Source organism: Leucopleurus acutus, assembly GCF_964270905.1.
Source record: "Leucopleurus acutus genome assembly, chromosome: 4".
Taxonomy (NCBI): Eukaryota; Metazoa; Chordata; class Mammalia; order Artiodactyla; family Delphinidae; genus Leucopleurus; species Leucopleurus acutus.
The window spans coordinates 71,066,800-71,094,665 of NC_139146.1; the positions used below are offsets into that span (position 1 = coordinate 71,066,800).

Consider the following 27,866-nt stretch of genomic DNA (forward strand, 5'->3'; position numbering starts at 1 on the left):
AAACAATCTTGAAAATGAATAAAGCTGGAAACATCACACTTCCTGATTTTGAACTAGATTACACAAACATAGTAATCAAAACTGTATGGTACTGGCACAGAAACAGAGACATAGACCAATGGAACAGAACAGAGAATCCAGAAATAAACCCATGTATATATGGTCAACTAATCTTTAACATGGGCACCAAGAACACACAAAGAGAAGGGATAATCTCTTCCATAAATGGTGCTGGCAAATTCAAATATCCATATGTAAAATAATGAAATTGGACCCTACTCTTACACCATACAAAAAATTAACTTGAAATAGATTAAAGACTTAAATGTAACACCTGAAACTATACAACTCCAAGAAGAAAACATAGGGGAAAAACTCTTTGACATGGTCTTGGCAATGATTTTTTGGATCTGACACCAAAACATGGGCAAAAAAAGCAAAAATAAATAACTAGGGCTACAACAAAGTAAAAAGTTTTTTCACAGCAAAGGAAACAATCAACAAAATGAAAAGGCTAACTATAGAATGGGAAAAAAAATATTTATAAAACATATATCTGATAAAGGGTTAATATCTAAAATATATAAGGAACTCATTCAACTCAACAGCAAAAAAGCAAATATTTGACTGAAAAATGAGCAGAGGACTGAATACACACTTGATCAAAAAAGACACACAAGGGAATTACCTGGCGGTCCAGTGGTTAGGACTCCACACTTCCACTGCAGGGGGCAGGGGTTCAATCCTGGTTGGGGAACTAAGATCCTGCAAGCCGTGTGGCAGGGCCAGAAAAAAAAAAAAAGACACACAAATGGCCAATAGGTACGTGAAAAGGGGCTCAACACCACTAATCATCAGGGAAATGCAAATAAAAACCACAATGAGATATCACCTCTCACTTCTCAGAACTACTATCAACAAAAACACGAGATGACAACAGCTGGCAAAAAAGAAAAGGCAGAGAGCAGAAGCAAGAAGAACTACAATCCTGCAGCCTGTGGAACAAAAACAACATTCACAGAAAGATAGACAAGATGAAAAGGCAGAGGGCTATGTACAAGATGAAGGAACAAGATAAAACCCCAGAAAAACAACTAAATGAAGTGGAGATAGGCAACCTTCCAGAAAAATAATTCAAAATAATGATAGTGAAGATGACCCAGGACCTCGAAAAAAGAATGGAGGCAAAGATTGAGAAGATGCAAGAAATGTTTAACAAAGACCTAGAAGAATTAAAGAACAAACAAACAGAGATGAACAATACAATAAATGAAATGAAAACTACACTAGAAGGGATCAACAGCAGAATAACTGAGGCAGAAGAATGGATAAGTGACCTGGAAGACAGAATGGTGGAATTCACTGCTGCAGAACAGAATAAAGAAAAAAGAATGAAAAGAAATGAAGACAGCCCAAGAGACCTCTGGGACAACATTAAATGCAATAACATTTGCATTATAGGGGTCCCAGAAGGAGGAGAGAGAGAAAGGACCCGAGAAAATATCTGAAGAGATTACAGTTGAAAACTTCCATAATGTGGGAAAGGAAACAGCCACCCAAGTCCAGGAAGCACAGAGAGCCCCATACAGGATAAATCGAAGGAGAAACACGCCTAGACACACAGTAATCAAATTGACAAAATTAAAAACAAAGAAAAATTATTGAAAGCAGCAAGGGAAAAATGACAAATAATATACAAGGGAACTCCCGTAAGGTTAACAGCTGATTTCTCAGCAGAAACTCTACAAGCCAGAAGGGAGTGGCATGATATATTTAAAGTGATGAAAGGGAAGAACCTACAACCAAGATTACTCTACCCGGCAAGGATCTCATTCAGATTCGAAGGAGAAATCAAAAGCGTTACACACAAGCAAAAGCTGAGAGAATTCAGCCCCACCAAACCAGCTCTACAACAAATGCTAAAGGAACTTCTCTAAGTGGGAAACACAACAGAAGAAAAGGACTTACAAAAACAAACCCAAAACAATTAAGAAAATGATCATAGGAATATACATATTGATAATCACCTTAAACGTGAATGGATTAAATGTTACAACCAAAGGACACAGGCTTGCTGAATGGATACAAAAACAAGACCCATATATATGCTGTCTACAAGAGACCCACATCAGACCTAGGGACACATACAGACTGAAAGTGAGGGGATGGAAAAAGATATTCTGTGCAAATGGAAATCAAAAGAAAGCTGGAGTAGCAATCCTCATATCAGATATAATAGACTTTAAAAGAAAGAATGTTACAAGAGACAAGGAAGGACACTACATAATGATCAAGGGATCAATCCAAGAAGATATAACAATTATATAAATATATATGCACCCAGTGTAGAAGCAACTCAATACATAAGGCAACTGCTAACAGCTATAAAAGAGGAAATCGACAGTAACACAATAATAGTGGGGGACTTTAACACCTCACTTACACCAATGGACAGATCACCCAGAATTAAATTAACTAAGCAAACAGAAGCTTTAAATGACACGACAAAGCAGATAGATTTAATTGATATTTATAGGACATTCCATCCAAAAACAGCAGATTACACTTTCTTCTCAAGTGCACATGGAACACTCTCCAGGATAGGTCACATCTTGGGTCACAAATCAAGCCTCAGTAAATTTAAGAAAATTGAAATCATATCAAGCATCTTTTCTGACCACAATGCTATAAGATTAGAAATGAATTACAGGGAAAAAAAATGTAAAAAGCACAAACACATGGAGGCTAAACAATACATTACTGAAAAACCAAGAGATCACTGAAGAAATCAAAGAGGAAATCAAAATATACCTAGAGACAAATGACAATGAAAACACGACGATCCAAAACCTATGGGATGCAGCAAAAGTGGTGCTAGGAGGGAAGTATATAGCAATACAAGCCTACTTCAAGAAACAAGAAAAATCTCAAATAAACAATCTAACCTTACACCTAAAGGAACTAGAGAAAGAAGAACAAACAAAACCTAAAGTTAGCAGAAGGAAAGAAATCATAAAGATGAGAGCAGAAATAAATGAAATAGAAACAAAGAAAACAATAGCAAAGATCAATAAAACTAAAACCTGGTTCTTTGAGAAGATAAATGAAATTGATAAACCACTAGCAGGACTCATCAAGAAAAAGAGGGAGAGGACTCAATTCAATAAAATTAGAAATGAAAAAGGAGAAGTTACAATAGACACCGCAGAAACACAAAGCATCCTAAGAGACTACTACAAGTAAAATGGACAACCTGGAAGAAATGGACAAATTCTTAGAAAGGTATAACCTTCCAAGACTGAACCAGGAAGAAATAGAAAATATGAACAGATCAATCACAAGTAATGAAATTGAAACTGTGATTAAAAATCTTCCAACAAACAAAAGTCCAGGACCAGATGGCTTCACAGGTGAATTCTATCAAACATTTAGAGAAGAGCTAGACCCATCCTTCTCAAGCTCTTCGAAAAAATTGCAGAGGAAGGAACACTCCCAAACTCATTTTATGAGGCCACCATCACCCTGATACCAAAACCAGACAAAGATACTCCAAAAACAGAAAATTACAGACCGATATCACTGATGACTATAGATGCAAAAATCCTCAACAAAATACTGGCAAACAGAATCCAGCAACACATTAAAAGGATCATACACCATGATCAAGTGGGATTTATCCCAGGGATGCAAGGATTCTTCAATATACGCAAATCAATCAATGTGATACACCAAATTAACAAACTGAAGAATAAAAACCATATGATCATCTCAATAGATGCAGAAAAAGCTTTTGACAAAATTCAACACCCACTTATGATAAAAAAGTCTCCAGAAAGTGGGCATAGAGGGAACCTACCTCAACATAATAAAGGCCATATATGACAAACCCAGAGCAAACATCATTCTCAATGGTGAAAAACTGAAAGCATTTCCTCTAAGATCAGGAACAAGATAAGGATGTCCACTCTCACCTCTATTATTCGACATAGTTTTGGAAGTCCTAGCCACAGCAATCAGAGAAGAAAAAGAAATAAAAGGAATACAAATTGCAAAAGAAGAAGTAAAACTGTCACTGTTTGCAGATGACATGATACTATACACAGAGAATCCTAAAAATGCCGCCAGAAAACTACTAGAGCTAATCAATGAATTTGGTAAAGTTGCACAGGATACAAAATTAATGCATAGAAATCTCTTGCATTCCTATACACTAATGATGAAAAATCTGAAAGAGAAATTAAGGAAACACTCCCATTTACCATTGCAACAAAAAGAATAAAATACCTAGGAATAAACCTACCTAGGGAGACAGAAGACCTGTATGCAGAAAACTATAAGACACTGATGAAAGAAATTAAAGATGATACCAACAGATGGAGAGATATACCATGTTCTTGGATTGGAAGAATCAATATTGTGAAAATGACTATACTATCCAAAGCAATCTACAGATTCAATGCAATCTCTATCAAATTACCAATGGCATTTTTTATGGAACTAGAACAAAAAATCTTAAAATTTGTATGGAGACACAAAAGACCCCGAATAGCCAAAGCAGTCTTGAGGGGAAAGCAACGGAGCTGGAGAAATCAGACTTCCTGACTTCAGACTATACTACAAAGCTACAGTAATCAAGACAATATGGTACTGGCAAAAAACCAGAAATATAGATCCATGGAACAGGATAGAAAGCCCAGAGATAAAACCACGCACCTGTGGTCAACTAATCTATGACAAAGAAGGCAAGGATATACAATGGAGAAAAGACAGTCTCTTCAATAAATGGTGCTGGGAAAACTGGACAGCTACATGTAAAAGAATGAAATTAGAACACTCCCTAACACCATACACAAAAATAAACTCAAAATGGATTCGAGACCTAAATGTAAGACTGGACACTATAAAACTCTTCGAGGAAAATATAGGAAGAACACTTTTTGACATAAATCCCAGCAAGATTTTTTTTGATCCACCTCCTAGAGTAATGGAAATCAAGCCAAAAATAAACAAATGGGACCTAATGAAACTTAAAAGGTTTTGCACAGCAAAGCAAACCATAAACAAGACGAAAGACAATCCTCAGAATGGGAGAAAATATTTTCAAACAAATCAACAGACAAAGGATTAATCTCCAAAATATATAAACAGCTCATGCAGCTCAATACTAGAGAAACAAACAACCCAATCCAAAAATGGGCAGAAGACCTAAATAGACATTTCTCCAAAGAAGACATACAGATGGCCAAGAAGCACATGAAAAGCTGCTCAACATCACTAATTATTAGAGAAATGCAAATCAAAACTACAATGAGGTATCACCTCACACTAGTTAGAATGGGCATCATCAGAAAATCTACGAACAACAAATGCTAGAGAGGGTGTGGAGAAAAGGGAACCCTCTTGCACTGTTGGTGGGAATGTAAATTGATACAGCCACTATGGAGAACAGTATGGAGGTTCCTTAAAAAACTAAAAATAGAATTACCACATGATCCAGCAATGCCACTACTGGGCATATACCCAGAGAAAACCATAATTGAAAAAGACACATGCACCCCAATATTCACTGCAGCACTATTTACAACAGCCAGGTCACGGAAGCACCCTAAATGCCCATTGACAGACGAATGGATAAAGAAGTTTAGTACATATATGCAATGGAATATTACTCAGCCATAAAAAGGAACAAAATTGAGTCATTTGTTGAGATGTGGATGGATCTAGAGACTGTCATACAGAGTGAAGTAAGTCAGAAAGAGAAAAAGAAATATCATATATTAATGCATGTATGTGGAACCCAGAAAAATGGTACAGATGAACCAGTTTGCAGGGCAGAAGTTGAGACACAGATGTAGAGAACAAACGTATGGACACCAATGGGGGAAAGCCATGGGGTGGTGGTATGCTGAATTGGGTGATTGGGATTGACATGTATACACTGATGTGTATAAAACTGATGACTAATAAGAACTTGCTGAATAAAAAAATAAAATTCAGAAATTAAAAAAAATAAACAACTAATACTAAACTTTCTTTGGGTTATTTGTATGGACATATGTTAATATAAATGTTTCCGACATTACATGAAATTCCTAAAAATCTTACATGTTCTGGTATAATGTTATAAGTCATAATTCTAGTTATTACTTTAAAATGTGTATCTCAGAAATAACCAAAAAAGAAGAAAGAAAAGGTGGAGAAAGAGGAACTCTTGTATACTGTTGGTGGGAATGCAAATTGGTATAGCCACTATGGAAAGCAGTATGGAGGTTCCTCAAGAAATTAAAAACAGAACTACCATATATATGATCCAGCAGTCCCACTTCCTAGTATGTAGCTGAAGGAAACAAAATCAGTACCTTAAAGAAATATCTGCACTCCCATATTCATAGCAGCATTATTCACAATAGCCAAGATATGGAAACAACCCAAGTGTCTATCAATGCGTGAATGAATAAAGACAATGTGGTGTGTATATATATACACAGACAGAATGGAACATTATTCAACCATAAAAAGAAGAAGGAAATCTCATCAGTTGCAACAACATGGATGAACCTGGAGGACACTATGTTAAGTGAAACAGACCAGACAGAGAAAGACAAATACTATATGCTATCACTTATATATGGAATCTAAGGGGGGAAAAAAATGGAACTCACAGAAAGGAAGACTATACTGGTGATTGCCAGGGGGTGGGGGGTTAGGGGAAATAGAGATGTTGGTCAAAGGGTACAAACTTTCAGTTACAAGATAAGTTTTGAGGATCTAAGATATGGCATGATGACTATAGTTAATAATAGAGTATTGTATACTTTAACAGGGACTAAGGGTTCTACCAACATACTGAAAATAGACACATTTGGGAAGAATAGGCAGAGAAGAAAAAGAGAAAGATAAAATGAGTGGAGAAGAGAGGGAGACAGAGTAAGAGAGAGGAAAAATTAAGAAGCGTCTCCAGCACAATAATTTAGAACCAGTAACAGATTACTTTTTCTGGTATTTTCTGGAGTTAACGTCGACTCCATCTCTTTCCAGTGAAGAAAATGAACGAAAGGATTTCTGTTATAATTTCAGCTTCTAGTTTGTGAGATGGAAAACAGCTTAGGACTTAGTCAAAGGATGAGTCAACCCTTAACTTCCCATTTATCACCACATGCATGTCATTTCACTTCTCTGATGCTAATTTTCTTATCTATAAGACAATGGTGGTCAGAAAATCTGTTATGATTAGCTATCTCATGGGATTCTTATGAAGACCAAATGTAATGCATGGTAACTAACCTGGAAATATTACCTATGTAATTATGTATGATTTAATAAGCAGGTACCTATGTAATTATATACTATATGTATTAGATTTAATAAAGATCTTTCTGTTAAAACTATGGGGCAAGTTAAATCTACCACATTTAAAAGTAACAGTGATATATTGTTGAGAACAAAACTTGGGTATGAACACGTCATTCCTCATTTGTTGACCCAGATTACAAAGGAATTTGGCTGGCGATGGGAAGGCAGGTGGTTTGCGATTACCAGGTCTCTGTGGATGAAGCTGTTTCTCTCCAGGTACTCCATCGCTTCACACACATCTTGACACATGCTCAGCAGCACATCTCTACTAAAATGGCCTTGTCTCTGTCGGAGGAAATTCAGAAGGCATCCCCTTTCCATGAACTCGGTAACGATGTAAATGGGTTTCTGCTGGGTGCATACACCATAAAGCTGTACTAACTTCGGGTGTGTCAGTTTCCTGAGAGGGAAGTCATGCATACACAGAGTTACTGCAGGGAAAGAAACCACCAGGGGTGTTAGCTGGCAAGGGGCCACTTTTTAATACAAAAAGGGGAACCAGAAAAAATGTAGAAACTTACATCATTACTTTAGCTTCTTCTATGAAATCTTCCTCACACATGGCACCTTCCCTAATAGCTTTGATGGCTACTTTGTACTGAGCTCGCCACTTGCCAAGCCTTACTACTCCAAAGAGTCCACTCCCCAACTCCCTCATAAAGGTCAGCTCTGAAGGGTTAATCTCCCATTTTTCTGTGAGACAGAGGGGGAAAGTGATAAAATTTAATCAGGAGAATACAGTAGGAATCAGTGGAAAACAAAGAAACTATAACCAAGGTCAATCTAAAACTTACAAGGTAATACAATTACCAACACAGAGCAGACTTGCAACCTGCCCATAAGCGACAGAAGGTGGCTTTCCTCCCTCTGGGGAGGATGGACCCCTTCTCAGCTGTCACAGTAAAAGCAAAGTGAACTGAAGAAGGCAAGAAGATGCTACACAATAGGCTAATAATAATGGAGCTTGAAAGTTAAAGGTACTTTTTTCTTTTTTAAACAAATACTTCCTCCTTTACCATTCCTCCCCCTGAAGTTTTTTTTTTTTTCTGTTTCAATTCCATCAAGTTGGAAAGAGTTTAACCTGTTTAAAAGGCTTTCACCAGTAGCACAAAGACAATCAAGTTGCATGTCTTCTCTATTACCTCCATCTTTACTTTCCTGTGAGTAGCCAACCAAGCCCAGTGAGAAGCAGGAAAGGCTTTGATTTATTTTAGAAGTAACATGGTAATGCTTATTTTTCACTGACGGACAGTTTTCTACCAAATAATAATGAATAATGATGAGAACAGAAAACCTAGGGTTACTACAGCTATAAGTGTAATCATCTAACATCTCACACGGTAAACTTATATAAAAACAGTTCCGCTATGTGGAATTCTACACATCTAAACTGGTCTTGTGATAACGGGTTCAAGAAAAATTTGCCATGCAACTAAAAAAGGAGTTACCGTAGCTGAATCCTGCAGTGGTTGGTGCATTCTTTGTGCTAACTGGGTACCGCAGCCTTGTGACAAGTCCTAGAAATCAAAAAGAGTATTACAGTTGAATTCACTCACTCATTCTGCATGGTAAAGCACTAAACTAGAAACTCACTTACAAAATTCATTCATTTATTCACTTAGTGCTCATCTTCCTCGTGTATATATAGCTCTCTGCTATATGCTAGCAAAAACTAAAGGAAGGCAGGAAGGACGATGATCCTACTGTTGTCAAAACCAAGCCTGTGTGCCTGATGCACAGTGAGGCCAAACAATCCAAAATGTCGGAGTCTGGAGCAGAAAAAGGTTTATTGCAGGGCCAAGCAAGGAGAACGGGGGGCTTGTACTCAAAAGACCCCAACTCCCCAGTGGCCTTCGACAAGGGTTTTTAAAGACATTGTTAGGGGAGAGGGTAGTAAGACAAGTGATCAGCTCCTGGACCTTCTTCTGATTGGCTGACGGTAGGTAACAGGGTGATGTTTCAGGAATCTCAATCATCAACCTTCTGGTTCCAACCAGCCTGGGGTCTACCTGCTTGTGGTCAGCATGTAGTCACCCTCCTCCATCTGGATGGGGGTCTTAGCTTCTGCAGAGCGACTCAAAGATACGCATCAGATTGTTATCTACATCCCTTCAGGAGGAACTAGGAGTCCTGTGACTAATCATTAACTGCTTCAGCCTGCTCTTTGGAGCTTGCGGAAGGCTTAGGAGACTAAAGCCTTTTTTTTTCTTTTTTTCAAACAAGAAACGGGAAACACAGAGGAGCTTTTGTACCCAGGAAGGCCCCCACAGGGTCCTGCTTGGTTTCACTACTCTCTGAGCCGACAATTTCATATTTTTAAAATATACGTTTTTATTCATTCAACATTTTTTTTTAAATGCAGTGTTTGTCAGGCACTATGCTAGCATGGTGTCTTGCAAACACTTTAAAGGATGTTCAAAGGTTTCCAACAATTATTATCAAGTATTATTTCACGTTCTTTTCCAGTATGAGATTTGAATTATGAAATGGAATTACAGTAGTCTGCTAAAATTAAAGTGATGCACCTGACATAACTCAGCATTTGTAATCTTAGCATAAACACTGGACTCTACAATATTAACGACTGGGAATAACACAACTACTGGAAATAGGTGAGGTACCTTAAATCATTTAACTTAAGTTGCTTACAATACTAAATAAGAAATCCCAGGTATTTCTCCTATAAACACCTATAGCCCTATGTATTTCTTCTAATACAGCGTATCTCATAGTAATTTAATATTGTTATGTACTTCTCTGTCTCCCCTACCAGATGGTAAGATCTGGGAGAGACAAGATCAATAGCCATCTAGTTTCCCCATAGTATCCCTACCGTCCGGCACAGTTCCTGGCATGCAGTAGGCACTTAATACATGTTTCTGAAATGAGGGACTTGAGATAACGGTGAAGCGTAACAATTCACACAAGAACAAGAAGAAAGGAATAGGGGAATGTGAATGCTGAAAAAGACTAGAATAAAAGATAAGCAAAAGTTCTTCAGGGGATAAATTGATATGAAATCAGTTCCTCAAATGTTAAACACAGAGTTATTACATGATCCAGCAAATCCATTCCTAGGTTAGTACCCAAAAGAAATGAAACATGTTTCATGCAAAAACTTGTACACAGATGTTTCCAGCAGCATTACTCATAATGGCCAAAAGGTGGAAACAGCCCAAATGTCCATCAACTGATGAACGATACAAAATGGATAAACAAAATCCACACGACGGATTATTATTCATCGTTAAAAAGGAGTGGAGTACTTATACAGGCTACGACATGGAGGAATGGCAAAAATATTACGCTCAAAGAAGCTAGTCAGAACAGACTGCATATGGTATGATTCCATTTACATGATATGTCCAGAATAGGCAAATCTATAGAGATAGAAAGTAGATTAGTGGGTGCCTAGGGCAGGACTGGTGGAAGGGGTTAAGGGGTGACTGCTAATGCACGGGGGATGCCGAAAATGACCTCAGATTATGGTGATAGTTGGCACAACTCTGCAAATATACTAATTTACAGACCACTGAGTTGTACACATCATGTGGGTGAACTTTATGGTGTGTAAATTATATCTCAATAACCATTCCTATCATTATCTGAGAGACGTAAAGGGAGTCACAAATAGCAACAGACTTGGCAAAGGCCTTCGATAAAATTTCAGAAGTTAATTTTCCATAGATTGGGCTGGACACTTGGCTAACCCCTGCTCAGTTACATCTTTGAAGTCAAAGGCTAGAAATCTTTCTATCTCATCCTCTGGAGCTTCCAAGGGCACAAATGTGGTTTCTGGTTTTGTTTTTGATGTTTGGTTTATTCCCACTCTGGTGGTTAAGTGTAGCAAAGATTTGGGAAGATGGAAGATGTGTCTGGGACATTCTGACGCTAGTCTTTGGAAGCCTCTAACACAGGCCTAAACCTAAGCTGCTCATCTGGCAGCTTCTGTGACAGCTGCGACATAGACATACATTGGAGTTTAGTTTGGTACTGTTAAAGAAAAAAAAATATTCAATGACGCTTTTAAAGATGGTCCAGCAGGCTTTATTCAGGACCACTGTGATAGGTATAAGGACCACTGCAATGGGATTTTAAAGTGGGGGAGAGAGATGGGCCCGACTCTGAACACAACCTGGACAGATGAGAACTCACAGCCAAGGAGAAGGATGGGGAATCAGTGGATGGAAAATTACTAAAAGAAACATCAATGCAGGGAGGGCTTAGAGTGGTTCTGGCCAAACTAATCGAACAAGATTCTTGCTGAAATAAGCCAGGGTACCCAGACATTACCCAGGGGGATGGTGGAAGGCGAGGAACCCGACCAGTTATTGAGGGTGATTAGACATCAAATCTCAAGGGTAAGGGGTTCTGGTTAAAGTGACTTAGCAGGGTTATTGCCAAAGCTGGATTTTATAAGAAAGTGTACAGATGGGCCCAGGAGATGGTCCAGGAGCCTGACTGAAGTTGGGTCAAGCAAAGAACCTTTGTCAGTACCAAGGATGTAGACCTTGTATTGTATGTGGCAGATGTGAACGTTTGCCACACACGATAAGGATAACTTGTGTTTTAAGGTCAAGACGGGGCTTCTTTTGAGTTATTATTTCTGATTTCTCTTTGTATATATCACTTCCTTAATAGGCAGTAATTTTAAATCAATCACTTTCTACAATTAACTACAACATAAACCTGCTCAAGGTTTATGAATTAACCTTTATGAATTAGAATTCATCACCATGTCTAATCATTTTAATCACTACTTTATATTTGAAATAGGTTTTAACAGCTCACTTACCTGCTGCATTGTGCTTATGATATTCAATAATCTCAGGAATTGAACCAAAAGCATGTTTTTCTGCCAGATAATACTTCTTTGGAGATGTCATTGTCTCCTTTATATGATAATGCCTGAAACCTGATGAACCTTCTCTGTAATAAAAATCAGAATGTGTTAGAACCAAGTTGGAATAATGTAACTTCATCTTTAAGGTGTTTTCTACCAGGGTCCCTACATATGGCCCCCTCTATTCTCTACACAAATTTTATTTTCCCCCATGTTCTTCTTAGCTTCACCTTTCAAATTAACGGACGGAAGTTATAAAGTGGTCACTGATAACTGATACTTGGTCCCTTGCATGAGATCGTGAAAGAGAACATTTACCAAAACTCCATTTACCAACAATTAAAAGTCTTAAAATAGCTATTAGCTGGATACTGCTTTTTGTCCCTGCTGTTGGTGTTGCAAATGTCCAGAAGACCTCTAAAAGTTAATAAACTAGACGTACAAATCATGTACACATTCTATTTTAGGTATCTTAGATCTTCCTGAGTCATCTCTTGCTGAAAATCCTTTCCAGAGAACTCTTGCCGCTGTGAAGATAAAGTTCAAACTCCTTGACATGGACATGATGTGTCTTCCACTTCTACCTCTCTGGCTTCTCTCTCCTCCCTTCCCCCTGCCCCTCCCATTCTACAATCCAGCTACAATACACTGTTGTCAGCTCACCAAGTGCTCGCTCACTTCAGGTCCAGGCAATTTCCTGTGTCAGAAACACATTTCCCTCTCTCCAACTTTTGCCTGCCTCACCCGTCAGGTCTCACATTGGATGTCAGCAGACAATGTTAATGCCTAACTCAGATGTGTCTGGGCTAAGTACCACCCACCCCCACCCCGACACACAAACACACACACACACACACGTTGCCCTCCCTGCATAGCAGTCACTCACATATACCATCACTGCCTGTTTGCCTGTCTGAAAGAAGCCCTCGCTAAGCTACTGGAGGGCTGGGTCTGTGTCTACTTGGCTCAGTGTGGTATCCTTAGTACCTAGCACAGTGCAAAGTAATTATCTGTGGAATGTTGCTAAGGTTTCTGTAGTCATTCAGAACAAATATATATATGGAAAATGAAGAAAATTACTAGATGTGAATACAAAAATGGTATAGACTTTAGAAATCAAGTTCAGATTTTTTAAATTCTCAATTGTAGCTTATTTTCTGAAAATTAGGAATCCATATACACTATATAAGAACTTCATATAAAAACTCTGATTTTAAGCAGAGAGAGAGAGAGAGAGAGAGATTACTTACCCTCCAAACTTTGTATAAAGGGAGACTGTGTACATGCCTGGTTGACTGGAATCTCTTACCATAAAACCACCTTCTTTATCCTAAAATCCAAGAAGAAAATTTTTTTCAATCCAATAATACCAATGCCACAGAGAAGATCCAACAGCCCAGTCTTATAATTTTATGATTATTATCCTCTGCCGAGAAAATCTGCTTTGGAGAAGCGCAACTTACCAACAGGTAAGTCATCCACGTGACCGTCTCCCATCCATGTGACCTTCCACTTCACATTACTGAACCGTGAGATTAGTTAAAGAGAGCACACTCATAATTCCCCACAATCACAACTCCTCACACACACTAGTACGAGACATCTCAACAAGACAACCTCTCAGGACCCTTCCAGAACTAACAGACAAAATTTTGCAATTCCCTTATGTCCTGGACATGTGGGGAAACAGTTACTGAAAAATGTATTTCTTAATGACTGGGTTTCATTTCATACATTTTTCATATTTGCTATAAGGCTTGAATCCCGACTCAATATCATCTTCTATCCACACAGCATTTTTCCTGTAAATACCTCAGTGCTCTTTACAGGAAGATTTTTTTTTAAATCCTCAATTCCCCTGGAAATCGATGTTAAATATCACTCTTTATGAAAGGAGACACAGAGGCACAAGCAACTTAAGCAGAGAAACCCAAAAGGCAGCAACACGCTGAATGACCAAAGGCTAAATCCTCATCAGGTTCTTAGCCTAAGAGCAAGAAACAGAAGCTAGGGACCTCAAATACCTCTCCACCATGAATGCCACAGTCAATCTCTAGCACTGAAATTGCTTTAAAATGAAAGTGTGTTTAACAGAACAAAATAAATTTTCTTCTTATTCCTAGGAAAGACAATGGAATGAAATAAAGGCCCACAAACAAATCTGATAAGAACAATTAGGGACAATGATTATAACAGTTAACCGATCAATAAAACATGTTTATTGAACACTTACTCTGTTTTAATATGTTCTAATATGTGGATCTACTCAGTCCTCAAAACAGTCCTATGACGTAGGTACTATTGTTATCTCCTTGCCTGTTTACTTTACAGGTAAGGAAATGGGGCACAGAAAAGTTGAACATTTGCCCCAACTCAAACAGCTAGTAAGTAGCAGAGCCAGGATTTGGACCCCAGGCCTTCTAGCTACCCACTTCCCTAGAGCTGCCTCTCATTGTGAGGTTGCCAGGGAGGCATGTAAGAATCCTGTAGAGGGAGAGGGACAGGGAGAGGTGACGTGTCATCTGAAGCAAGCAAAGTCACCTGCTATTGCTCTCGTAACATAAACTACAGAAAGAAGTTATACCCTGAGAAAACTGGGCATATACTGGGCACATACCCTGAGAAAACCATAATTCAAAAAGAGTCATGTACCAAAATGTTCATTGCAGCTCTATTTACAATAGCCAGGACACAGAAGCAACCTAAGTGTCCATCATTGGATGAATGGATAAAGAAGATGTGGCACATATATACAATGGAATATTACTCAGCCATAAAAAGAAACGAAATTGAGTTATTTGTAGTGAGGTGGATGGACCTAGAGTCTGTCATACAGAGTGAAGTAAGTCAGAAAGAGAAAGACAAATACCATATGCTAACACATATATATGGAATCTAAGAAAAAAAAAATGTCATGAAGAACCTAGGGGTAAGACGGGAATAAAGACACAGACCTACTAGAGAATGGACTTGAGGATATGGAGAGGGGGAAGGGTAAGCTGTGACAAAGTGAGAGAGTGGCACGGACATATATACACTACCAAACGTAGAACAGATAGCTGGTGGGAAGCAGCCGTATAGCACAGGGAGATCAGCTCGGTGCTTTGTGACCACCTAGAGGGGTGGGATAGGGAGGGTGGGAGGGAGGGAGATGCAAGAGGGAAGAGATATGGAACCCTCAGAATGGGAGAAAATATTTGCAAATGAAGCAACTGACAAAGGATTAATCTCCAAAATTTATAAGCAGCTCATGCAGCTCAATAACAAAAAAACAAACAACCCAATCCAAAAATGGGCAGAAGACCTAAATAGACATTTCTCCAAAGAAGATATACAGACTGCCAACAAACACATGAAAGAATGCTCAACATCATTCATCATTAGAGAAATGCAAATCAAAACTACAATGAGATATCATCTCACACCAGTCAGAATGGCCATCATCAAAAAATCTAGAAACAATAAATGCTGGAGAGGGTGTGGAGAAAAGGGAACACTCTTGCACTGTTGGTGGGAATGTGAATTGGTTCAGCCACTATGGAGAACAGTATGGAGGTTCCTTAAAAAGCTACAAATAGAACTACCATATGACCCAGCAATCCCACTACTGGGCATATACCCTGAGAAAACCGAAATTCAAAAAGAGTCATGTACCAAAATGTTCATTGCAGCTCTATTTACAATAGCCCGGAGATGGAAACAACCTAAGTGCCCATCATCGGATGAATGGATAAAGAAGATGTGGCACATATACACAATGGAATATTACTCAGCCATAAAAAGAAATGAAATTGAGCTATTTGTAATGAGGTGGATAGACCTAGAGTCTGTCATACAGAGTGAAGTAAGTCAGAAAGAAAAAGACAAATACCGTATGCTAACACATATATATGGAATTTAAGAAAAAAAAATGTCATGAAGAACCTAGGGGTAAGGCAGGAATAAAGACGCAGACCTCCTAGAGAACGGACTTGAGGTTATGGGGAGGGGGAAGGGTGAGTTGTGACAGGGCGAGAGAGAGTCATGGACATATACACACTAACAAACGTAGTAAGGTAGATAGCTAGTTGGAAGCAGCCGCATGGCACAGGGATATTGGCTTGGTGCTTTGTGACAGCCTGGAGGGGTGGGATAGGGAGGGTGGGAGGGAGGGAGATGCAAGAGGGAAGAGATATGGGAACACATGTATATGTATAACTGATTCACTTTGTTATAAAGCAGAAACTAACACACCATTGTAAAGCAATTATACCCCAATAAAGATGTTAAAAAAAAAAAAAAAGAACCTAGGGGTAAGACGGGAATAAAGACACAGACCTACTAGAGAATGGACTTGAGGATATGGGGAGGGGGAAGGGTAAGCTGTGACAAAGTGAGAGAGTGGCACGGACATATATACACTACCAAACGTAGAACAGATAGCTGGTGGGAAGCAGCCGTATAGCACAGGGAGATCAGCTCGGTGCTTTGTGACCACCTAGAGGGGTGGGATAGGGAGGGTGGGAGGGAGGGAGACGCAAGAGGGAAGAGATATGGAACCCTCAGAATGGGAGAAAATATTTGCAAATGAAGCAACTGACAAAGGATTAATCTCCAAAATTTATAAGCAGCTCATGCAGCTCAATAACAAAAAAACAAACAACCCAATCCAAAAATGGGCAGAAGACCTAAATAGACATTTCTCCAAAGAAGATATACAGACTGCCAACAAACACATGAAAGAATGCTCAACATCATTCATCATTAGAGAAATGCAAATCAAAACTACAATGAGATATCATCTCACACCAGTCAGAATGGCCATCATCAAAAAATCTAGAAACAATAAATGCTGAGAGGGTGTGGAAAAAAGGGAACACTCTTGCACTGCTGGTGGAAATGTGAATTGGTACAGCCACTATGGAGAACAGTATGGAGGTTCCTTAAAAAACTACAAATAGAACTACCATATGACCCAGCAATCCCACTACTGGGCATAGACCCTGTGAAAATCATAATTCTAAAAGAGTCATGTATCAAAATGTTCATTGCAGCTCTATTTACAATAGCCCGGAGATGGAAACAACCTAAGTGCCCATCATCAGACGAATGAATAAAGAAGATGTGGCACATATATACAATAGAATATTACTCAGCCATAAAAAGAAACGAGGTTGAGCTATTTGTAGTGAGGTCGATGGACCTAGAGTCTGTCATACAGAGTGAAGTAAGTCAGAAAGAGAAAGACAAATACCATATGCTAACACATATATATGGAATTTAAGAAAAAAAAAATGTCATGAAGAACCTAGGGGTAAGACAGGAATAAGGGGCTTTCCTGGTGGCGCAGTGGTTGAGAGTCCACCTGCCTATGCAGGGGACACGGGTTCATGCCCCGGTCCGGGAAGATCCCACATACCGTGGAGCGGCTGGGCTCGTGAGTCATGGCTGCTGAGCCTGTGCGTCCGGAGCCTGTGCTCCGCAACGGGAGAGGCCACAACAGTGAGAGGCCCGCGTACCGCAAAAAAAAAAAAAAAGAATAAGGACGCAGACCTGCTGGAGAATGGACTTGAGGATGTGGGGAGGGGGAAGGGTAAGCTGTGACAAAGCGAGAGAGAGAGGCATGGGCATATATACACTACCAAATGTAAGGTAGATAGCTAGTGGGAAGCAGCCGTATAGCACAGGGAGATCAGCTTGGTGCTTTGTGACCACCTAGAGGGGTGGGATAGGGAGGGTGGGAGGGAGGGAGACGCAAGAGGGAAGAGATATGGGAACATATGTATATGTATAACTGATTCACTTTGTTATAAAGCGGAAACTAACACACCATTGTAAAGCAATTATACTCCAATAAAGATGTAAAAAAAAAAAAGACTGGGAGCAATTACTAAATAGAATAACTAGATCATAAATGCAGAGAACTGCAGAGGTCATCTTCTAATCCAACCTCTCTGTCTTACAGATGCAAAAAACACTAGAAAAGTCACAGCTAGACTCAGGTTGTCTCCTCATTAAGTCCACTTAGTTTCCTCTATAGTAGATTTCATCCTTCCACTTTATTTCTTTGTAAAGTGTAAGAATTTTAGCACATTTCTTAAGGCAACTATATATTGTATTAAAACTTAATTTATAAAAGATAGCACGTAACACTGATGTAAACTATTTTAAAACAAAGAACTTCAAGCAAAAAGGAAAAACACATGTCAAGTACTAATATCAAGGTAGCAAATGATAAATCAGTAAGAAACAGTAAAGAAATGTTGCCCATGTATAGCTATTACCTATTGTTATCAGTTTAATTCTTTCCCCCTCAAAAAACATACTCTGGAGTTCTAACCCCTGGTACTTCAGAATGTGACCTTCTGTGGAGATGTACAGAGGGAATCAAGTGAAAATGAGGTCATGGGGTGGGGTGGGGGGCTCATCCTATATGACTGGAGTCCTTATAAAAGGGAAATTTGGACACAGAGCCAGGCATGCATAGAGGGAAGAACCATGGGGAGAAAAGGAGAGGGGCCTGGGACAGATCCCTCCCTCACAGCCCCCAGAAGGAGCCACGCCCACTGACATCTGGACTGCAGGCTTCTAACCTCTGGGTCCATGAAACAACAAACTTGTGCTGTTTAAGCCACTCAGTCTGTGGTACTTTGTGACAGCAGCCCCAGGAAACTAACAGAGCAGTCTTTACTTTTAAATGATTTCAAAAAACCAAAACTTGTACTTACGCCATAGTACTTTTTGGGCTTTAGAAACAGAGGTAGGTGGAATTACTCATCAGGGATTCGTTACCATTGATTTTGTGCTGAAACCAAACCCACAAGACAAGTACAAACACTTACTTCACTTCTAAGGAGTTGCTCTGCTTTGCTTCTATTCATATTTCTGCAATACCATCTGAAGAGAAAAAGGTATGTTTAAGGCCTCAGGTTTTTAAAATTGTTCTTTTTTCTTTTTAGGATTAGCAAGGTATTGATAATATTACTCATCAATAACAAACAATAAATAAGAACAAGGCCTTATTCATAATCTCAGTAATATAGACAACCACTAGTAACATTTGGATACACATACATGCAGACTTTTTCTACCTATATTTTTATGAAGACACATAGGTATGCCAACATTCTTATTTGCTGTATTAAAGTGAGGTCAAGCTACACTTGCTATACCAGAACCTGAATCTTTCATATAACGGTACACGATACACACCTTTGCAAAGCGATGTAGTCCTGTGCATCACGGTCTGGATGCACCATCATTTATTTAAGGGATTCTTCATTATTTAACATAAAAATCATTTCCAATTTTTAACTATTATGATAATAGCAAGAATGAATTTTACCCCACTGACTCAAATACGCAGGAAATGTCACCACGTTATTGTCTTGGATTCCAATTAAATCTAATCCCAAACCCCCAACAGGCAGGAGATTTCATCTCCACTCATCATGAAGCCTCCCCCGCAAATTTCACGAAGGTCCCAAGTATTGAAAGAAACAGAGCAAAACAGAAGAGCAGGCCTCCTGGGTCTTCCAGACTTTCTGGTTCCAGCACAGCCCCGACCCCTGGCAGCCCTCCGAAGGTCTACTGTAGGAATCCCACCAGGGCCAAGCAGTGGCACCTGCCCTGCCACCACTCTGTGCCAAGCCCCTGCATATCGGTGCCCCTGCTTAACCTTTGAGAAATCTTTCCTAAGGAAAGATGGATACTGCCATCTCCCACCTCATCCTCAGAGGTACTCCCCTCTCCCTGCTTCCCCTAGCCCATGCTCTCCAGGGGATTACGAGCAAGTTGGTCAAAGAAGATGAACTCAGACTGTCAGCTTTAAACTTGGATTTTTGTGTTGTGTTGTGTTGTTTGTTCTAGATGGACTTTAGTGGGCAGAGAATCCTCCATCCAGTCCTATTTCCCAAGGATTCCAATGTTATGAAATCAGCTTGGCCCCTCTAAACCCGTGAAGTTTCCACCACTGCCTCAGCCTTTTATAAAAGAAACAGCACCTGCTTTTGGCCCAGCAAACACCCCGAGACAAGCGAATACAAAGGCCTTCCCTGACTGAGGAAGGGAAAAATACAAAGAAAAAAATACAAGATCATTTTTGGTCTGGATTCTTTCATGCAGTTGGAGGGGACAAACACAAATTATAATCTCAACACAAGCCAAAAACTGTTATTTTATTTGGAGCCTGAAGTGATTAACCAGGCCTCAGAATTGTGGGTATTAAGATCTCATTGTTGTGGACCCCACTTTATGAACTGAGACCAAGTTCAACAAAATTACAAATTTAAATTCTGATCAATTTCTGAACGCAACTGAGGGATAAAATAAATGAGGAGAACAGAATGGATTCTGTCCCTAAAGCTTTCCCACTGATAGGAGAAATATTTGTCGGGATACCAAAAACAACCATAAAAGTTAATTAGAAAAGATAGCTGCAGCTCTCATTATGCATTATAAACCAGCAGGACCTGAAAGATTGAAAACAAAAAATTCTCTTTATTAATCACAGGAGATCCAAGCCCACATCTTCACAGTGAGAATAAGTGATGGAGGCTCAGGCTCATGTTCAGATGCAAGAAATCAGTAAAGCTAGATTGTGGCTCTCAAGAGAAATTCGATATAAGATACTCAGAGAAAGAAAAAGGTCCTTTCCTCACTTGGTATATTCAAGCTCCTGGGAAGGGATAAAAGAAATAAGGAAAGAAAAAAAAATCCACAGCACAAATCCTATTCTAAGTGGTCATTTGTATGGTATTTGCAGTTTCCCCAGAAAGGATGTTTTCCTCCCTAGGATATAAACTCAGACCCTGAAGGGTACGTTGAAGGAAGGAAAGGAGGAAGGAGTGATGAACAAATCAAAAGATGAGTCATCGGGCTTCCCTGGTGGCGCAGTGGTTGAGAGTCTGCCTGCCGATGCAGGGGACGCGGGTTCGTGCCCCGGTCCGGGAAGATCCCACATGCCGCGGAGCGGCTGCGCCCGTGAGCCATGGCCGCTGAGCCTGCGCGTCCGGAGCCTGTGCTCCGCAACGGGAGAGGCCACAACAGTGAGAGCCCCGGGTACCGCAAAAAAAAAAAAAAAAAAAGATGACTCATCTCGTGGTGAGTATTTCCTAACGGTTCTTTGTGGCTTCTCTTCCTCTTCCATGATACCTATCACCAGGCAAGGAGGGAAAGACAAGAGTGGCTCTGCTGAACGCATCCTGTAGGGAAGAACGATGCACACGTGGTGAGCCGGAGAGCTGCCGCCCAGACGCCAGCCCGCGTGCGTCGCCCACGAGCCCGGCCCAGAAATGCCTGTTGGAGGTTAGTTAGCGTCCCCTGACAAAGGAACTATATACTTCTAGAAAGAATACCCAGGATTTGTAAGTAACTTGTCATTCCATTCTTAGATATCAAAACCCTAATGGGAATGAGGGTTTCAGATTGGCTAGTCACTTCAAACACTCCAGAGGGACAGGACTTCATAGTGCTGTCTGAATAGAGGAAATAGAGAATAGAGAAAGCAGCTTTGGGGACAACCTTCTGGAAACGATGGATCCTGGCCAAGCTTCTTGGAGAGGGTGGGTTGGGTAAATTAGAAAATGGAGGCAACAGGTATAAACTAACAAAAAATTGAAAACAACCAACCAACGAGCTATATAATCTTTGCCGGTTCTCACTTTGGCCCTTGCCTCCTGGATCACCCACGCAAAGCCTTGTCCTAGACTTTTCCTGTTCTAAGGGTCCTTGCATTCCTGTCGCCTTCCTCCTTTAGCATGCTTCCATCAAGAACATCTTACTGACCACAACGAGCCCAGTTTCTTTCCTGCAGCACTTCCGATAGTCCTGTCTTCCCCCAGCCGGGACCTGGGTGTGGGGGTGGGAACCAGGGTACTGACGGCCCTGGGAGCTGCAGGCTGCCAGTCCTGAGCCCAGCCCAGTGGACAGTTATTGCCTGGACGCCTCCTGCCCGCAAACAAACAGCAGAAGGGCTCTTGATTCAGCAGCTGGCAAAAGGCTTTTTAACCCTGGAGACATTTAAGACGTGTTACAGGATGGGCTTTAGCAAAATCTAACACAAACAGTGGAGTGGAAAGACAGCAGGAGTGACTGTCAGCACCGAGAACAGGTTTTTCCTTTCTCAGCCAGTCAGGGCTGGCACCTCGCCACATGGAATCCCCAGTCCCTGGGCAGCTGGCTGAGGGGACTCCCACGGCAAGTTCACTCGGTCATGCCGAGGTGGAGTCAGGCACCCAAAAATTGCATGGCAGTGTATCATAAACTTCGTAAAACCCTTATTTGTAATCCCATGAGTCATAAGGGGAGTTCTCCCATTTAGATAAGGATTATCTGGTTTCCAAGCACATCCCTCCTGAAATCACCAGTTACTTCTCGGTCAGATCCCTTTAAAATCAGGTCCAAGTTTTTACCTTTTAGCATCTGCCCTAATTCTAAGGATTTACTCTATTTTCCTAAAATTTCTTCAAGAACAAAACCACTATTTTAGGTACATGCTTTTTATACCCTTACCTACTTCTAAAACAACTTTTTTTTTTTTTTTAGTTACATGCTTTTCATACCCTTACCTACTTCTAAAACAACTTTGAGGGGTCACACCACCGAGTGCTAGGACTTTTGAATCTGTTAATCCTTTTCTAGACTTTTAAGGTACACTCACATTACAGGAAGTAACATGGACAGAGGAAACAGCTTGGTGGTGGTGGTGGTGGTGGTGACAGTGTTGTTTTTAAAGAAGTGAATGAAGCATCAGTACACCACCTCAGAATGACCACAAAAGGCTCATATATATTTGGTATATATGAGCCTCTCACTAAAACCTGGCCATGCACTGCTAGTGAGCATATAAACAGCAGCTCATTGTTTCTCTGAAAAGTAATCTGACAGCATGATTAGGAGTCTTAAGACGTTCATAACTAGCTTTTAGCTCAGTATGCAGATTTTTAGAGATCTAGTTTAAGACAATAAGCAGGAAGAGGTATCCCAGTATTTTTACATAGTAAAGATGCCTAAACAACATAATGCCACACAAATAAGGAAATGATTATATAAAGTATTGCACATCCATGTGCCGTATGTCTGGTTGTACCCCTTAAGGCCTCACACAGTGCCTGATACACACTAAGGTCTCAGTAAACATTTGAAGAATTCACGACTGAATGAAATATAATGCAATTATTAAAATGTTTTCGAAGTACATTTAATGGCATGAGGAAATACTCACACTCATACTATTAAGTGAATTAAACAGGATGTAAAACAGTATATACAGCATGATTCTAAAGATTGAAAGGAAATATATGAATGTTGACAGAGGTCAACTTTAGTTGATTTCCGAATAATTTCTCTAACATTTTTCATATTTTCAAAGAATTTTAAAACAATAATCACATATTGTTATTATAATTAGAAAAAAGAAACAATCAAATGTTTTTTTAAAGGCCACTCGGGGAAACTGTATTTTGATTTCTTGAATGAAGAAGTATTTCAAAGTCAGCTAAAGCTATGATTCGTTTAAAATCAATTCAATTATATTCACTTCCATAATTCTATTCACACATAGTACCTTCAGGTAAAGTGTATTATAGAAACTAATTCTCACAACGTCTATTTACCATCCTAGACAACTGAGTTAAGTTAGTACATCCTTCTAAAGATAATGAAAGATAACCATTAATCTCCAAAATGTCTTACATAAGTAGGAAAATAAAAACATTTTCTAGTCCTCCACATTCATAAAATAACCTTTTACTTACTCATACTGATCTAAGTTGTTTGATTTCTTTCCTGTCACGTAATTACTTGGGATATATCCTTCACTCCTAGAAATAAGAAAAATACTTTAGATAAACTGAAATTATTTTACTGAGAGAGTACTAAAAGAAAAATTACTGCCTTTCTGGAATAAAGTATAAAACTGCCTAAAGCTTATAAGAAAGACTAGCTGACCCCCAGTAAGTAAATATAGCTACAGTATTTGATGCTTTACAAAGGACTTCCTCATTTGATCCTTACAAAAATTCTGAGGTAGGCAGGCATTATTGTACCCACTTTTTGGTGGGGAAACTAAGGCTTAGAAACGTTGAGAGAGACTTTCTCAAGGTCTCAAAGCTAGCCAGCAACAGGGCCATAAGTTGAATTCTGAACTTGTGACTAGTTTCAGAGCCCTTCCTAATATTCCACGATGCTTCTTTTGAATTCACAATTTCTTGGGATGTTTTAACGAAACCACTACTTCAGAAAAGTTGAAGTGTTGGATAAAAACACCCATCACTCCAATACCTCAACAGTCTGTGTAGTGCATTGTTTCACAGAGGGTCATGCCTGACATCTACATCAGTATCATCAGGTCACTTGTTAAAAAGGCAAATTCTGGGACTTCCTGGCGATCCAGTGGTTAAGGCTCTGTGCTTCCAATGCACTGGGTGCGGGTTCGATCCCTGGTCAGGGAACTGAGATCCTGCAAGCCGCGTGGTGCACAACCAAAAACAACAAAAAAAAAAAGCAAATTCCTGGGTCATACCCCAAGAGATCTAAACTGAGAAGGGCTATGTGGGCCTATGGAATCTATGATTTTACCCCAGATGACTCCTATCTCCTATGCACATTACAGTTTAAGGAGCGATCATATTAGGTAAAATTTTGGTTACAGCCAAGAATTTCAGCATAAAAGAGATACATGTACAAAATTTCTAAGTTGAGTAAAAACCTTGTAATCTTAAATTTGAATTTGAACTATTAGTAAGCACTCATAACACACACACACACACACACACACACACACGTACCAGTGCATACATGTAGCTCTGTTGCACTGAGAAAGACCTAGAAGCAACAACAGTCCAGGAGCAATTAGAATCCAAGCACCCCAACCGTTGTCTCTAAATATTGCTTCTTGCTACAAGGAGCCAGAACTCCTTGGGGAAATGGCAAACTGCAGGTTTGGCCAGGAAAAATACAAGATGAACTTGAGCTATTTTATTTTATTCAGAAAGCAGGGTAGCTGAGAAAGACTAAAAGCGTCCCCAATCAAAAATAGCTACCACTGACCCACGATGGGACAATTCAAGTAAAAAGAATAATGACTGCAATAGACTGAAACCAAATATATAAGCATCTATAATAACACAAAACATTACTGGTTACCATTGTTATCAACAGAGGAAGCTTGGTCATCAACTCATTATTCTGAAAAGTTGGTAAAAGATAAGAATCCAAAATGTATCTTGCCTTTCCTGCATGAACTAAATGAACTGGTTCATGAGGCAGTTCTTCTTTAGAGATTTAATAAATGCAGATGGAATGACAGAATTAGAAAAATCACCATTTTGCTATCCCTAATGGATCTAAGCAACAATCATCAATGGATGCCAAAATCATTAGGTGAAACACTGATAAAGAACTTTATGATAGAGGAATAATGTTGACACCTGAACCAATGAGTAATCCTGGCATCATCAGAAGCGGAACAACCAGATATACAGGACAGAGATACATATTAAATGACACCATGTGGAAGCAAACAGCTTAATCTAGATTGTGGCTCATTTCATAGAGAAATAACCTGGTTTTATCAATAAATCAAAAATGAGGAAAAAAAAGGCTAGGGATTGTCACAGAATAAAAGAAAGACGTGAGACCTATCAGCCAAAATGCAATGTGTGGACCTTGTTTTAACCTTGATTAAACTGTAAAATACAGATTAGAGCTAATCAAGGGAAACCAGAATTACAGAGTTGGTACTATCCTTAGACCTGGGCCAGAGGGCCCTTGCTCTGACCTCACACTTTCGAGAGGATGCTAAAGCCCATGATCCCTCAGCCCTCCTCTGGACCATCATCTGTGTAACTAGGGCCCTAGAATTCTCTGCCCACTACCAAGGCCTACACGGGCCTTCCCAATGGGTTTCATCCTTTGAAAAGCAAATGATGCTGATTGTGTGCACCCACTCCAGCCCAGGTCCAAGGAGTGACCAAGTTGGGGGGTGGCTTTTGCAAACCATGTGGACAGAGTTTGGATGTACGGCTGGGAGATTTACATGGTACACGTGAGATGGAGCCCAGGGCAGAAGGGAAGAGAGAAGGGAGACACCTCAGGGAGCTGGCTCTCTGTGCACTAACACATTCTGGCATGGAACTCCAATCCAAACCTTGCCTTCCTTGTCATTTTGAAGGTATGTTTGTCAAGCTGGAGGATAAGTTATATCTTATTTACCAGTTTGTTAGCTTGACTTATAACTTCTAAATATTTAAACATATGATATCTGGGCTTTTATTTGTACTCTTCTTCTAGTCCTGAAAATGTTGCAGGAAAGCCTACAGATGATGTTTTTTAACTTATTATTAAGTATGATAATGACACAGCAGTTGTTTAAAAAAATCTTTAGCAGTTAGACTTAGGGGTGAAATGACATGATGATTTGAATTTAGTTTTAAATACTTGAGAAAAAACAGTTGGGAAGATTTTAAAATCAAGACTGGCCAAATGTTGGTAATTTCTGAAGTCAAGTGACAAGAGGCTCCATTATACTATGATGTACTTTTTGGATATCTGAAAATGCCTATAATAAAAAATAAAACTCAATATTCTACAGTGTCTGACCAAAAAAATCAGTGATGACCTTCTTGTAAAAAACATAGATTAAAAGGTTTCCAAAAAGGTAATAATGCACAGCAAACCAGCACTCAGGAGATCTACCACTGCTGAGAAGTGAGCAGAAGACACGGACCCTGCCCAACCCAGAGGCTTCCACTGCTTCTCCAGAAGTGACCTGAGGAACAGAGAACTAGAACTGGGGGTGGGACAGGAGGTGAGAAAGCAGACTTGGAGGGAGGACATGCTCTAACCAGGACAAAAAAGTCCTCCTCTTCCTATCCACAGGAACTCAGAATATAAACAGGATTATATTTCAGAGGTAAGCTCAGGATACAGAGCTTTCTCAATGAAGCCGAAGACTCATCCCCTATGTTTATCCACATTTACCCATTATTTACCAATAATAAGATTGAAAGGACTATTCTCTTTAAATCCTAAATTATTTTGTATAAATAATGTTTGTTTTTAAATTTCTTGAATGTATGTATTTTAGACATAGACGCATATGCACATATAGACAGAAAGACACACACACACACACACACACACACATACCCATTCTCTCTCTCTTAGACAAATCTAAGATTACTTTACCTTGGGGGTGGGGTGCGGGGGGAAGGGACCTAAAATGTAATTTCCCCCAAGAGCAAACAATCCAATTAGACATAATGGATGAGAAAGAGACCGGTGTAATGGATTCTAATTTCTGGAAAGGAGGGGTTGATTCATTTATATTTATGGAGTCACTACTAAGAATACATTGTGTTACTGCAAAGTAATAACATATTTTCATTTATGGCCGCTGAACTAGCCTCATTACGTAACAGTTACAGGTTATCCTCTTCTCACTCAGTATTTCACTCCCAGCCACCCACTGTGTATCATCCACAGAGAAGGAATACCTACCCATATTTATCTCTTGCTTTCCACCAATGAACATCATTCTTTTCCAATATGATATACTCCTGGCCTCTCTCTAATCTGAGATCATGTGCTTCTGTCGCTTGGAAATCATACATGGCTACAACTATTTCTTCACTATTACCTTCTTCTTCAGGTGGAATTGGTGGGGGAGGCCTTCGCTAAGAAAAGGAGG

General features: G+C 39.6%; 1 protein-coding gene across 3 annotated transcripts in view; it reads right to left on the minus strand.

Annotated features, from left to right (window-relative positions):
• Window positions 1–27,866, minus strand: part of TEC (tec protein tyrosine kinase) — a gene marked incomplete at both ends in the record, with an annotated part of 96,855 nt that overhangs the window by 6,935 nt on the left and 62,054 nt on the right. For 2 of the 3 annotated variants that reach the window (XM_082837784.1, XM_082837785.1), the window contains 7 exons: window positions 7,537–7,753; window positions 7,875–8,046; window positions 8,802–8,870; window positions 12,149–12,282; window positions 13,447–13,526; window positions 19,018–19,072; window positions 27,677–27,852. In XM_082837784.1, coding sequence (XP_082693910.1) covers window positions 7,537–7,753; window positions 7,875–8,046; window positions 8,802–8,870; window positions 12,149–12,282; window positions 13,447–13,526; window positions 19,018–19,072; window positions 27,677–27,852 — 903 coding nt within the window. Of the gene's footprint in view, window positions 1–7,536; window positions 7,754–7,874; window positions 8,047–8,801; window positions 8,871–12,148; window positions 12,283–13,446; window positions 13,527–19,017; window positions 19,073–23,931; window positions 23,998–27,676; window positions 27,853–27,866 lie in introns of all 3 variants that reach the window. The other variant, XM_082837783.1, reaches the window with a different exon arrangement.